Source organism: Trichechus manatus, unplaced genomic scaffold (assembly GCF_000243295.1).
Source record: "Trichechus manatus latirostris isolate Lorelei unplaced genomic scaffold, TriManLat1.0 scaffold00054, whole genome shotgun sequence".
NCBI lineage: Eukaryota > Metazoa > Chordata > Mammalia > Sirenia > Trichechidae > Trichechus > Trichechus manatus.
The window spans coordinates 14,815,378-14,828,254 of record NW_004443990.1 but is presented as its reverse complement, the minus strand read 5'-3'; the positions used below and the strand labels follow the sequence as shown (position 1 = coordinate 14,828,254).

Genomic DNA, 12,877 nt, shown 5'->3' with positions numbered 1-12,877 from the left:
GACGGCGGCGGGGAGGTGCCCGGCCCTCCCCGGATGGGCATCGTGGAGCCGAGCTGCGGAGACATGCTGACGGGCACCGAGCCCATGCCGGCGAGCGACGAGGGCCGGGCGCCAGGCGCCGACCAGCAGAGCCGCTACTTCTACCCGGAGCCCGCGGCGCAGGACGCGGCAGACCGGCGCGGGGGCGGCAGCCTGGGGGCGCCCTACCCCGGGGGCGCCCTGGTGCCCGCTCCGCCCGGCCGCTTCCTGGGAACCTACGCTTACCCGGCCCGGCCCCAAGCCGCTGGCTTCCCCGGCGCTACCGATCCTTTCCCGCCGCCGCCCGCGGGCGCCGAGGGCTACCAGCCCCGGGACGGCTACGCGGCCCCTGATCCGCGAGCCGGCCTCTACCCTGCGCCACGAGAGGACTATGCGCTGCCCGCTGGCCTCGAGGTGTCCGGGAAGCTGCGCGTCGCGCTCAACAACCACCTGTTGTGGTCCAAGTTCAACCAGCACCAGACGGAGATGATCATCACCAAGCAAGGCCGGTGAGTGGGCGCGCCCCGAAGGCCGGACGCCGCCGAGCGCGGGGAGCCTCGGCCGCTCGGAACAAGGACTTTTTCTCTTTTTTTTCTGTCTAGATATTGCGAGTGTCTCCGTGCTCCCCGGAGTTTTGTCTTAAGTTTTCCGAGGTGGGGTGGGCTTTATTGTAAGGACAGGGGACGCTCCGGGGGTTGTTTCCCCCAGGGCAGCCCTCCAAGCAGCCAGAGAACTTAAAAGAGGAGTTGGAGAGGAGGAGGAGAACTGGCGCGAGGAGAAGTCATCTTGGTTTAGGGGAGGGGTCCCTCGGCTTCATCCAGAATTGGTGTGCGCTCTTCGCAGCTCTCTGCCCAGTGCGGTCCCCGCGGTCCGAGGGCCAAAGGAGGAACCAGGATTCTGGGTCTAACAGGGCAGGATGCCTCTGAGCCCCTACCTGTGGGGAAATGGAGGGGAGGGCAGAGTCTGCAGTGTGTAGGGTGATAACCTGGCCCCTCATCTAGCAGGCTCCCTGTGTCAGTCTCCCCTCAGCCCCTTCGCCGTTGTGCTCCTGTCAGCTTTTTGAGGGGGAGAGTAGACTGGGATTTGGTGACATGGAGACGCAGTCGCCAAGTTTCCTTTTCGGTCATACTTTGAGATCATATGTCTGGTGTGTGTGTGTGTGTGTGTGTGTGTGTGTGTTGGGGGAGGTAGAAAGTGAGAGGTGCATGGGTCCATTCAAGTCACAGGCCCCTGCTGTAAGGCACAGATGCCCGCAGGCCTGAGCAGGTGAAGACAGTCCAAGGGTCCCAGCTGGCCACCAGCCCCACACTCCACATCCTTCAAGGCCTGTCCTCTGAAAGCCGGTCCACACCCCTGTCCACATAATCCTGGATCTAGGTCTAGTTTAGGGGAAGTTGAGAGGGGGAGCCCCATGCCCCCATGGCTCAGGGTCCCCTGAGCTCAGTGCATGAGGGGTAAGGTTTATCTGTTTCCGGAGAGGGCCTCATGTATGGGGAAAGAAAGAGAAACTTGCAACTTGTGTGGTATTTGTTTAGTAAGCAACCCCCTGAGTAGGCCCTGCCCGTGTGGGGTTCATGTGGGGAGGGGACCAGCGAGGACCTCTGTATGGAGGGGCTGTGTCATCAGTGGTGGATCCAGGATGGTGGGTTTGAGGCCAGGGAGCGATTGGAGAGCCTGAGGGGGGATATCAAGTGTGGGGCCTGGGGAGGGAAAGGGAAGAGGCAGTGCTGGGCCTGGGATTGGCACTCAATCTGGGCATCTCCCCTCCAGACGATTTCTGTGGGGCAGCCTGGGACTGAAGGACCTGTCCCCCAACTACATTTTTTTTTAAGTTGCTGAGCTCTTCCTCTTTCCTGGGATGAACCCAGGGTAGTTGCCATTTTCTTTTATGATTCAGCCTTCATCTCCAAAACCTTCCGATAATTCTTATCTGCTCTCCCCAACCCTAATCCCCCTCTGGGAGCACCCAGGCACAGCCCAGGCTTCTGGTCCCAGTGTGTTTGAACTGGTCAAGACCCAGAAGATCCCATCCAACCCTCTCCCCGCACAGACAGGGAAACAGGCCCAGAGAAGGCAAGAGACTCTTCTGTGGTTCCACAGCACAGCCATTGGTGGCAGGGCTGGCCCCAGAACCCAGAGGGTATCTACCCGGGTCTCCTTCTCCTGCCCTTCATGGCCACCAGCTAAAAACAGCCACCCATGTTGTCCAGAGGCCTTGATGCATTCAGAGTGCTTTCACTTCTATTATTTCACTATGCGTTGAGTAGAACAGGCAGTCTACCCATTTTATAGCTGAGAACACTGAGGTGTAAGGATATCGAGTGGTATGCACAGGGTCACACAGCAGACCAGAATTCAGGCCCCCCAACCCACCACTCTATGGTGTAATCTGAAGGCATTCATCCGGGCCTCCCATCCTGGGGCCTGGCCGGGGGTCTCCTCACAGCCAGGCCTTTGCCTCTCCTGTCCTGTGGGATGGGATAGAGGAGCGTCAGCCAGAACTGCAGGGATCTGGCCAGGCTGGGCCAGCTGCCTGTCTGTCTGTGGGCTGTTTAGGGAGGTATTTCAGAGGCATGAGTCTAAGTGTGTATCACCAGCCCAACCATGACAGCCTCCTTTCCTTGATGTTCCTGCTGAATAATCCTCTCTAGACAAGGTTTGTTGTCTCCCTTTTGGATCCATACACTTACATTTTGTTTTTATTATGAAAAATTTCAAACATACAAATGTGGAGAGAAAAACGTGGCATACCTCCATGTCCCCATCACCGCTTCAACAGTTGTCAACATAGTACGGTCTGGTTTCTTCTTTTTTCTCACCCACTTCTACTTCTTCTGTCTGCAACTATATTAGTAATATAGTAAGTATAGTAATATAATAACTAATTAGTAAGTAAATCATAGATAGTATATTGTTTCATCCTTAAATACTTCTCTAAACATCTCTGAAAGTGACTTTTTAAAAATTGTGTTTAAAAACACAATATCATTATCAAACTTGATAAAAATTCATCAGAAATCCCTAAATATCATCCAGGTTCCCTGACTGTGTCACAAACATGTTTGTGTTTTACAGTCCTCACACTTTTTGATTTGCCCTGAGGGACTACTTCGGGCACCCCAGGATGCCTGTGGGAAGGGGGAGCACAGACCCCTTCTCCATCTCCTTTGATGCTGCCCCTGGGATCAGGCCTCAGGGACCCCATGTTGGGGTGAGAGGGACAGGGGATACACCACCCTCAGTTCAGCCCCACCAGCCCTGAATCAGGATCTTCTTAGCTTGGGCTGCAGTGATCTGAGAAGTCAGTGGCCATTTCCTCCTGGTACATGCTTCTGAAAAGGAGGACCTGGGCTCGGAGAAAAGCTCCCTTTCTGTCCTCCTGCCATGGTAGGCTCGCCGGTCCTTGTGTGGGTTCCAGTGACCTGCCAGTCACCATCACATCACCCATGACCTTCTTCCCTGTCAAAAAATCCTTCCACCCGAGGCCCACCCACAGCCCCGCAGCCTTTCGCCTTGGGCTGACTGACTCACTCCCTCCCAGATCCTTCCTCTCCCACCCACCCTCAACCTATCCTTCAGTTGGACAAGTGACGCAATCACGCTCTCCCCATGGGTAGAATGGTGTGGGGAGCATAGGGAGGGGTGCTCCTGGGTTCAAAGACTAGTTGAGGCAGCTCAGATAGGGCTGGGAGAGGGAAGTTGAGGATGAAACAACTGTTTGGCCCAACTGGAGACTTTTGGTGTCTATAAGCTTGTGTGTTTGTGCAGAATTTAGGCAGCCTGCTAGGGCCCAACACACGCTTGTGTTGATGTTTTTGTGCGTTGTGAATGTGCTGTTGAGTATATACTAGCTGATGGTAGACATACTCAGTAGAGGAAGAGAGAGGCCCTTCTCTCTGTGTACGTGGGTGTGTGGGTGTGTATTAATTGCTGGCAACCCCCACTTTTCTGGGTGTGATTTGTTGATTATTATAATTAAGATAACTTGGAGTAGCTCTGTTGTTAAATAGCTCAATTTGCTTTTGTGTATGTGTGTGTGATGGCAGGGGTTGATTAAACGGCCATTTCAGCCTCACATGGTCCTTGATGGCCTTGTAGCTACTGTGTTTTTTCTCTTCTTCACGTTCCCAACTCTAAGAACTTTTTAGGTTTTAATTTTTTTTTTTAGCCTAAGCCTGCTTTCTGTTAGGACTGTCTGGCTTCATTTCTCTCTGGGCAGGTGAAAACAGCTTTGCTTTTTGTTTGGCCGTTTGCCAGTAGCCGTCTGATTTCTATTAAGTGGGTCTGAGGTTGGTAGGAGGAGGAAATCCCTTAATGCCCAAGCATATTTCACATTTGCATGGGTACACAGCATTGCCAAAATACCCTACTAAAAGGTGGTACCAATTTATACCCCCACCAGTAGTGTATAAGAGGACCCGTTTCCCACAGCCTCATTAGCACTGATGTTGGTGTTAGCTGCCTTTGAGTCGCCCCCCTCCCTTCCCCACTGATGGTGACCCCATGTGTGACAGAGTTGAACTGCTCCATAGGGTTTTCTTGACTATAATCTTTACAGAAGGAGCCCTGGTGGCACAAGAGTTAAGCGCTCGGCTGCTAACCTAAAGGCTGGTGGTTTGAACCCACCCAGTGTCTCTATGGGAAAAAGATCAAGACCTGGCTAATCTGCTCCCGTAAAGACTACAGCCTAGAAAACCCTATGGGGCAGTTTTATTTTGTCACATGGGGTCGCTATGAGTCAAAATCAACTTGACAGCACCTAACAACAGCATCAATCTTTACAGCAGCAGATCACCGGAGATTTTCTTCCTCAGAGCCTCTGGGGTGTGTTCAAACCACCAATGTTTATGTTGGCGGCCAAGCGCAGATTTCTTGTGCTACCCGGGCTTCTTCATCAGCATTAGATATTACCAGTTCTTAAACATTTTTCCAGTTGAATGACAAAAACGATCTCCTTGTTATTTTAATTTGCACTTAATGATGGTGACGTGGCACATGTCCAGGTGTTAAGGGTTGGGAATGGGTGTGATGACCTTGGAAATCATCTCAAGGAAGTTTGGTCCTTAGGTGCTGCAGATGAGGAATTTGCCATCTTGGACTTTGTCTTGTGAGAATGGGATGATGGCTGCTCAGTGGGTTGTTTCGGGGGGGCTTAGTTTGGTACCATACCCATCTCCACTTTCTGTTCCTTCCCAGCAAAGGGTTTTGTAAATCAGGGCTATTCTGGGATTCCAGCTGGTGGGGCTTCTAGACTTTTAGGGTGAAACTGAGACCTCCGTTCTCCTCTCCCTTTTCCCCGTCGACTTCCTGTGTCTCCTCCATTTCCCCCTGTTGTTGTTAGCTCTGGAGCCCTGGTGGCGCAGTGGTTAAGAGCTACGGCTTTTAACCAAAATATCTGCAGTTTGAATCCATCTGCCACTCCTTGAAAACCCTATAGGGCAGTTCTACTATGTCGTATAGAGTCTCTATGAGTTGGAATCCACTCGACAGCAACGACTTTGGTTTGTTTTTTGGTATTGTTGGCCCTGACTCATGGCCACCCCGTGCACAATGGGATCAGACCGTTGTGATCTATAGGGTTTTCATTGGCCGATTTTTTGGAAGTAGATCACCAGGCCTTTCTTCCTAGTCTGTCTTAGTCTGAAATCTCTATTCAAGCCTGTTCAGCATCATAGCAACACGCAAGCCTCCATTGACAGACGGGTGGTGGGTGTGCTTGAAATGCATTGGTCAGGAATCGAACCTAGGTCTCCTGCATGGAAGGCAAGAATTCTACCACTGAACCACCACTACCTTCCTGTTTCCTTCTACTAGAGATCAAAGCAGGATGGAGGGATAGAGACCACAGCATGTGCTCTACATGCCTAAGACCCCAGCTCTGCTGTCTTACCAAGGAGCTGTCACTGAACCTCTCTAAGTATCAGTTTCTTCAAGTATAAAATTGGGAATAACATATCTCAAAGGACTGGTTTGATGAATTGGCTGGTGTAAAGTAAGGGCACAGTAAATGTTATGTTACCTTCCATTCCTATATTTTTTTCAAATATGGAAAGGAACTGGTTACAATATAGGAAATGGTTGAGTGACCTGACTACGGTCATAGAACGAGTTGGTGGTAGAAGTGGCTTGGAAATGCTCTTTTGCCTCCCATTGTTCAAGGCCTAGCCCTAAACCTTCGATTTCTCAAGTCAACTGGCCCAGCCAACCCCTGGGATCCAGGGCCTGGAACCAGAGCTTTGCACTCTTGCTCAAAGTCTCACCTTCAGTCAGGTCTCTGGGCCTGGGAGAAGGTTGGGAGAAGGTGGGATGGGAGGGAGGATGAGCTGAGTTTCACATCCTAACAAGCTTCAGAAGAAAGATGGGCAGGAGTTATTATCTCCAGTTCCAGGTGAAGAAACTGAGGTTTGGTTTGGAAATTAACTTGCCTAAGGTCATTGGGCCAGTTAAGGCTCCTTTTCTCAGCCCAGGAGAGTCTGAGGAAGACAGGAATGCAACAGCACCCTCCTCGGGCACCTTCCCAAGGTTGCCAGGGGTGTTGTTCTAGGACCCTCTGGGAACCAACATCTGCCCTAAAGTATAAGCAGGCCCTTGACTCCTCCTACCCCAGGTTTCCTGACTCAGGGACCAGCGCATTTCTTTCCATCCTACAGTGCTTCTCATAGGAGGAAAGGAGGAGAAATGGATGGGAATGAAAAGTGATTCTGAAGAGGGTTCGATTCTGCCATCCTGAAACTCTGCTCTTCCTGCCTGGGTTAGAAGAGAGAGACTAAGTCATTGGGCCTGATGATGGTACTGGTGCTGGAGGAGGTAATAACTGTAGTGATAGTGATGGTGCCATTGGTGGTGATTGTGATGGTGGTGGTGATGATGATAGCAGAGGTGGTAGCTGTAGTGATGGTGGTGGTGATGACAGTGGAGGTGGTGGTTGCAGTAATGGTGATGATAGTGGTAGTGATAGTGGAAGTGGTGATTGTAGTGATGATGGTGGTGTGATTGTGCAGTGGTGGTTGTAATGATGGTGATAAAGGGGTTAGTGATGGTGGAAGTGATGGAAATGGTCTTGGTATGGAAGTGCTTCTTTCTCTTAGTCCATTCCTCTGGACTAGTGCAAGAGTGAGGGCTAATTCTGAATCCCACCCCATATCTGTGAGCATGAGGACTGTGCCAATAGAGCCCTCTTTCAGGTGGATGGGAAGTGCCCTGTCCTCCCAGAACTTTGGCGACTTCTCTGAAGGCCCAGGCTTGGGACAGGCCCTTGCCACAGGCATCAGAACCAGAAGGATGGGGAAGGGAGAGTCTGTGGGTGGATGCCATGGGGCTTGGTGTGAGTCAGCACTGTGAGAGCCACAGTGGAGAGGATGGATGGGGGACTGAGGGCAGACCAGGGCTTGGGGGCTGAGGTGTGAGGTCCTACTAGGAACTGCCTGTGGAGGGCTGGCTAGTGGCTTTGGTCTCTCTTAGGAAGCAAACTAATGTTCCAGACAGTACTGTGTTAATAAATGTTTAACAACCAGCCCTCTGAAAGAAAAAAAAAAATTTTAAGCCCTGATTTGTAATGTTTACTGATTTCTATGGTGTAAATATTTCTACCATGGCTGACCTCAAGCTACCAGTGTGGTATCACTGAACACATTGTTGGGAAGAGATACCCAGTAGCTCACCTTTATATCGTAATACCACCATACAGATTCAATACACAGAAATAACCTCAAGAGTATAGCTAATAGTAAAATGCAGTAAAATAATTGGGACGTGATGACTTTTGAGTATTTATTACCGTTGTTTTTAATATATTTAATCGTAGGTTTAATAATTTTTTATTATTTTTATTATTTTTATTGTGTTTAACAACGGGCTTGCAAACTGCTCCAACATTTTACGGTTGGCTCTTATAAGTGGATGGAAGCCAGCTCCAGCATACTACTGGCCGTGGAGCTGGGAGCTGACGGGTATTGGTGAGTCTCTCTGTTCTCTCCAGGAGGATGTTCCCATTCCTGTCATTTACCGTGGCTGGGCTGGAGCCCACCAGCCATTACCGCATGTTCGTTGACGTGGTCTTGGTGGACCAGCACCACTGGCGGTATCAGAGTGGCAAGTGGGTGCAGTGCGGAAAGGCAGAGGGCAGCATGCCAGGTATGTGCGTTCTTGGGAGTGGTGTGGGCACTCTGTTTTTCAAGACTGGGGCGCCCTCTAGTGGATCCAGGAGGCACAACCCCCCCCCAGCCCCAGCCCCTGATACCTGAGATTTAATTCCCCATTCCACCCAGAGCCATCCCACCACTCCATCCCACCTCCTGCTTCTGTTGTGTTTGCTGTCTCTTTTCCGCTTTGCTCTAGATTGTTGTATTAGTTTTTTAGGGCTGCTGTAGCAAATTAGCACAAACTGGGATGGCTTAAAACAACAGAAATTCATTGTCTCACGGTTGTGGAGGCTAGAAATCTGAAATCAAGGTTTAGGCAGGGCCATGCTCCCAAAGCTCTAGGGGAGGCTCCTTACTTGCCTCTTTCTAGCCTCTGGTGGCTCCTGGCAGTCCTTGGTGTTCATTGGCTTGTAGATGCATCACTCCACTCTCTGCCTGTGTCATCACATGGCCTTCTCCCCTGAGCGTCTGTGTGTCTCTGTATCTCTCTTCCTCTTATGAAGATACCAGCCATTGGATTAAGCCCCACCCTAATCCAGTATGACCTCATCTCACCTTGATTACATCTGCAAAGACCTTATTTCCAAATAAGTCCACATTCACAGGTACAGGAGGTTAGGACTTCCAACGTATTTTTTGGAGGGTTGCAATTCAACCCACAACACCTATCTTCTGCCCACACCTATCGCCTGTCCTGCCCCTTCTGGTCCTTCCCCTGCATCCTTCTTGACATCCCCTCAGAACATCGAGGAAAGACAAAGCCCCACATCACCAGGGATCTGGTCCTGGGGGCTGTATGCCAAAGAGGCTAACTGTCCGCAGGAAACCGCCTGTACGTCCACCCGGATTCCCCGAACACTGGAGCCCACTGGATGCGTCAGGAAGTTTCATTCGGGAAACTAAAGCTCACAAACAACAAGGGGGCCTCCAACAATGTGACCCAGGTATGATCTGCCACCACGGGCCCGTTCCCAGGAGGTAGCCCAGCCCTCCTGTGTCTGAGGCCCTGAGACCACAGGGGGTCCTGCTTCTGTTCTTCTGATCTGTAAGAGATACTTCTCTTCCTCTCTGAAATCTTTGGTTCTTTTCTGCCCACCTTGGAAGAAAGATAAGGTGGGAGGAAGCTGAACCTCAGGGAGACAGATGACCCTCGGGCAGTGGTCACATTTAGGCAGACACAGGCCAAGCCAGCCTGGGGATTTCATCACAGCATCCTGGGCTGTGAAGACTCACGCACTGTGATGGGCATAGAGTTAGTTGGCCCCGGTGGTCCCGGAGAATGTCTACAGAGGGCTCCAGATTGAATAATCCTGTTAAAAGTGCCCTTATCCCTAAAAAGTCCTGTTTGTGCTAATACCCTGCTCACAGTGGACATCTGGGAAGAGAAAATGGGGCGAGAGACTAGAATTGGTGCCCCAACGAGGCTGGAGATTCTGGAGTTGGAAGGCGCAGGAGAACTCACATAGTGGCAGGGCAGGGGGATGGATGAGATGCCTCAGGAAGCTTTCCAGCCTGCAGTAGGGAGAACAGATGTGAGCAATGCCTGCACACCACCCCACACATACCCCGCCATTTTGCTCTGCTTTCAGATGATTGTGCTCCAGTCGCTCCACAAGTACCAGCCCCGGCTGCACATCGTCGAGATAAATGACAGTGAGCCGGAGGCGGCCTGCAGTGCGTCCAACACCCATATCTTTACTTTCCAAGAAACCCAGTTTATCGCTGTGACCGCCTACCAGAACGCTGAGGTGAGGGCTTCCCAGGGCACGTGGGCCTGAGCCTGGAGCGGGGGACGAAAGGGGGCCGCAGGCTTTCTTGGGAGGGATTTTGGAAGTCCCTAGCCCCAGACTCAGGAATCAGGTGACTCTCTTTCCCCCCTCCCCAGATTACTCAGCTGAAAATTGATAATAACCCTTTTGCCAAAGGATTCCGGGAGAACTTTGAGTCGTAAGTACCACTGGGTTCAATGCACCTTTGCAGAGGGCCCCCTCTTGGTCCCTCCTGAGAGTGGGGACCCCGGTTATGTGCTCCTCTGGCTGTGTCCCTGCTGTACCTCCAGTCTCATCATGTCCTCTCCCTGCGCCTAAGGGTGGGACAGGGTTGAGGCGGGTGCTGGAGGGCAGGCAGGCCAGGGAAGGGACGTGCAACAGGTAGGCCCATAAGGGGCTGGCTCTCCTGTGACCCGCATTTTCTTGCCTCCTGTTTCTCTAGCATGTACACATCTGTTGACACCAGCGTCCCCTCCCCGCCTGGACCCAACTGTCAGTTACATGGGGGAGACCACTACTCTCCTCACCTACCCAACCAGTATCCTGTCCCCAGCCGTTTCTACCCCGACCTTCCTGGCCAGGCCAAGGACGTGGTTCCCCAGCCATACTGGCTGGGGGCTCCCCGGGACCACAGCTATGAAGCCGAGTTCCGAGCAGTCAGCATGAAGCCTGCATTCCTGCCCTCCGGCCCCGGGCCCAACTTAGCTTACTATCGAGGCCAGGAGGTCCTGGCGCCTGGCGCTACCTGGCCCGTAGCTCCCCAATACCCCCCCAAAATGGGCCCAGCCAGCTGGTTCTGCCCCATGCGGACTCTGCCTATGGAGCCTGGCCCTGGTACCTCAGAGGGCCGAGGGCCAGAGAACCAGGGCTCCCCATCAGTGTGGACTGAGATCACCTCCATTCGGCCAGAATCCAGTGACTCGGGACTGGGAGAAGGAGACTCTAAGAGGAGGCGTGTGTCCCCCTACCCTTCCAGTGGTGACAGCTCCTCCCCTGCTGGGGCCCCTTCTCCTTTTGATAAGGAAGCTGAAGGCCAGTTTTATAACTATTTTCCCAACTGAGCAGGCGATGTGGTGAAAGGAACAGAAACAGTGTTACTAGGTTGGAGGACACCAACTAACTTAGAAACAGTCTCAGGACTGAGAAGCCCCCGGCTCCCTCTGTCCCGTCTCCATTTAGTAGTTGGTTGGGGAAGAGAGGGACCAAGAAGGATTCTGGGGTTCATTGCTGCTTCCTGGCCCACAATGAACTGAGAGGAGTGTCCCTGCTCCTTTCTCTGCCCTAACTACAGTCATTTACCTGGTGCTGCTGCTGGCTTTTGGTTCCCACCTGGAGAACAGAACACAAAGAAGAAGGTCTTGGACCCAGGGGAGCTTCCTTCCTTCTGGCAGGATGAGTGGGTCAGGTGGGAGAAGGCTAGGGGCTGGACATTCAGCTCTCTTCCTTTGTAAAGTAACTTTCAGAATTGTTGTTTGCATGTGTGTTAATCTCCGATCTGAAAATAAATGTTCATGGATTTTATAACAGTTCGCCCACCAGGGGCAGGGAGAGGACTCAGGTGACTTGGGGCAGCTGGCCTGGGCCCCACCATCTCTGAGGAGTGGGGTTCAGAGGAAGGGGCTGGGAAGCGGGGGATGGTGCACATCTCAAGAAGCAAGGTCTTGTTTGTTGTGTGTGTATGCGCGCTTTTTTCTTTTCTTTTTTATTTTTTGGAATGGGGAGGCTATTTATTGTACAGAGAGTGGTGTCTTGATGTATTTCTTTTGTCTTCATCACTTTCTGAAAATAAACATGAAACTGTTGAGTGTGTCCTGCTTCAGTGCCTGGAGGTGGGGTGTGGGTAAAACGGAAGGGGACTTGACTGGGAATCGTTCATGCGCTGAAGCTGTTCTTCTGGCTCTCATTTCTGGGGGACTGTCTAAAACCTGAGAGGGCTTCATGCAGAGGATAAACTGAGTTAGAGCACGGCCACATGTCCAATTGCGATGCGATGGATCCTTTTGTGCGGTCTTTCTTGCCATGGTCTTGTAACTCCCACCCAAGTGATTGGGTGGGACGGTGCAAATAGGGTAATTGCGGCCCACCAGGTGCTTTGGTCAGTTTCACCATCCTGCTGGGCTTGAAATGAGCCATTCCAGAGGTCAGAAGGAGAGGACCCCACCACCAAAAAGAACAGCCAGGAGCAGAGACTGCATCTTCTGGACCTGGGGTCCCTGTGCTGAAAAACTCCTGGAACCAGGAGAGAGAGAGAGAGAGAGAAATGGTGGCAGAGAAATGACAGCAGGAGACAGCGTTGTGGGCTTCCTGGCCCACAGAACAAGAAAGCCGAGTGCCTTTAGGCAGGAGGATTGCTGGCAGAGTAGGGTGCCTCTGGGCACTTATCAGCAGAGCTAAAACAGCTTTGTAACACTTGCCCAAGCACGGCAAAGGCTGAGGGCCAGAGAGGCATGCCTGCAAGCATGGCTGGGAAGAGGCTGTCCTGATGGAAGAACTGTATCCTGAACCTGAATTGTAGGTGTAACCTGTTACTTCCCTAATAAACCCCATAATTGTGAGTATTGTCAGTGAGTTCTATGTAGCCATTGCAATAAATTATCAAACCCAGCAGAGAAGAAGAGAGTGCCGTGGGAGAAACAGTTGGTGTCAGAATTGGTAAAGATGGCAGAGAGAGGAGGCATGTCTGACCTCCGCCTAATAGGAATCAGCCTTGGGCCAATGATCTTGAATCTCCTTCCCCCTTGTAAACTTAGAGGAGATCAGACACTGCCCCCATGCCATTCTTACACCTACCTTCCCACTCAGCTCTTGGAATGATGGTTGATGCCCCCTCTTAAGGCATCTTGGGACAGATGTGTGTGCACCCTGACCTGGAGGGTGAGAGCAAGGCCAGAGGACTGGGATAGGGGCATGGGGGACCCTGCAGAGAAGGCTGGCACTTCGATTTCTCTT

The 12,877-nt window shown here is 51.9% G+C and overlaps 1 protein-coding gene across 1 annotated transcript; it reads left to right on the top strand.

Annotated features, from left to right (window-relative positions):
- Positions 1–6: 6 nt before the first annotated feature.
- Positions 7–11,730, top strand: TBX21 (T-box transcription factor 21). The gene is made up of 6 exons (XM_004378000.1): positions 7–527; positions 7,997–8,151; positions 8,982–9,103; positions 9,749–9,907; positions 10,045–10,106; positions 10,371–11,730. The coding sequence occupies exons 1-6, from the start codon at positions 34–36 to the stop codon at positions 10,987–10,989; spliced, it is 1,611 nt and encodes a 536-aa protein (XP_004378057.1). The 5' UTR covers positions 7–33; the 3' UTR covers positions 10,990–11,730.
- The last annotated feature ends 1,147 nt before the right edge of the window (positions 11,731–12,877 follow it).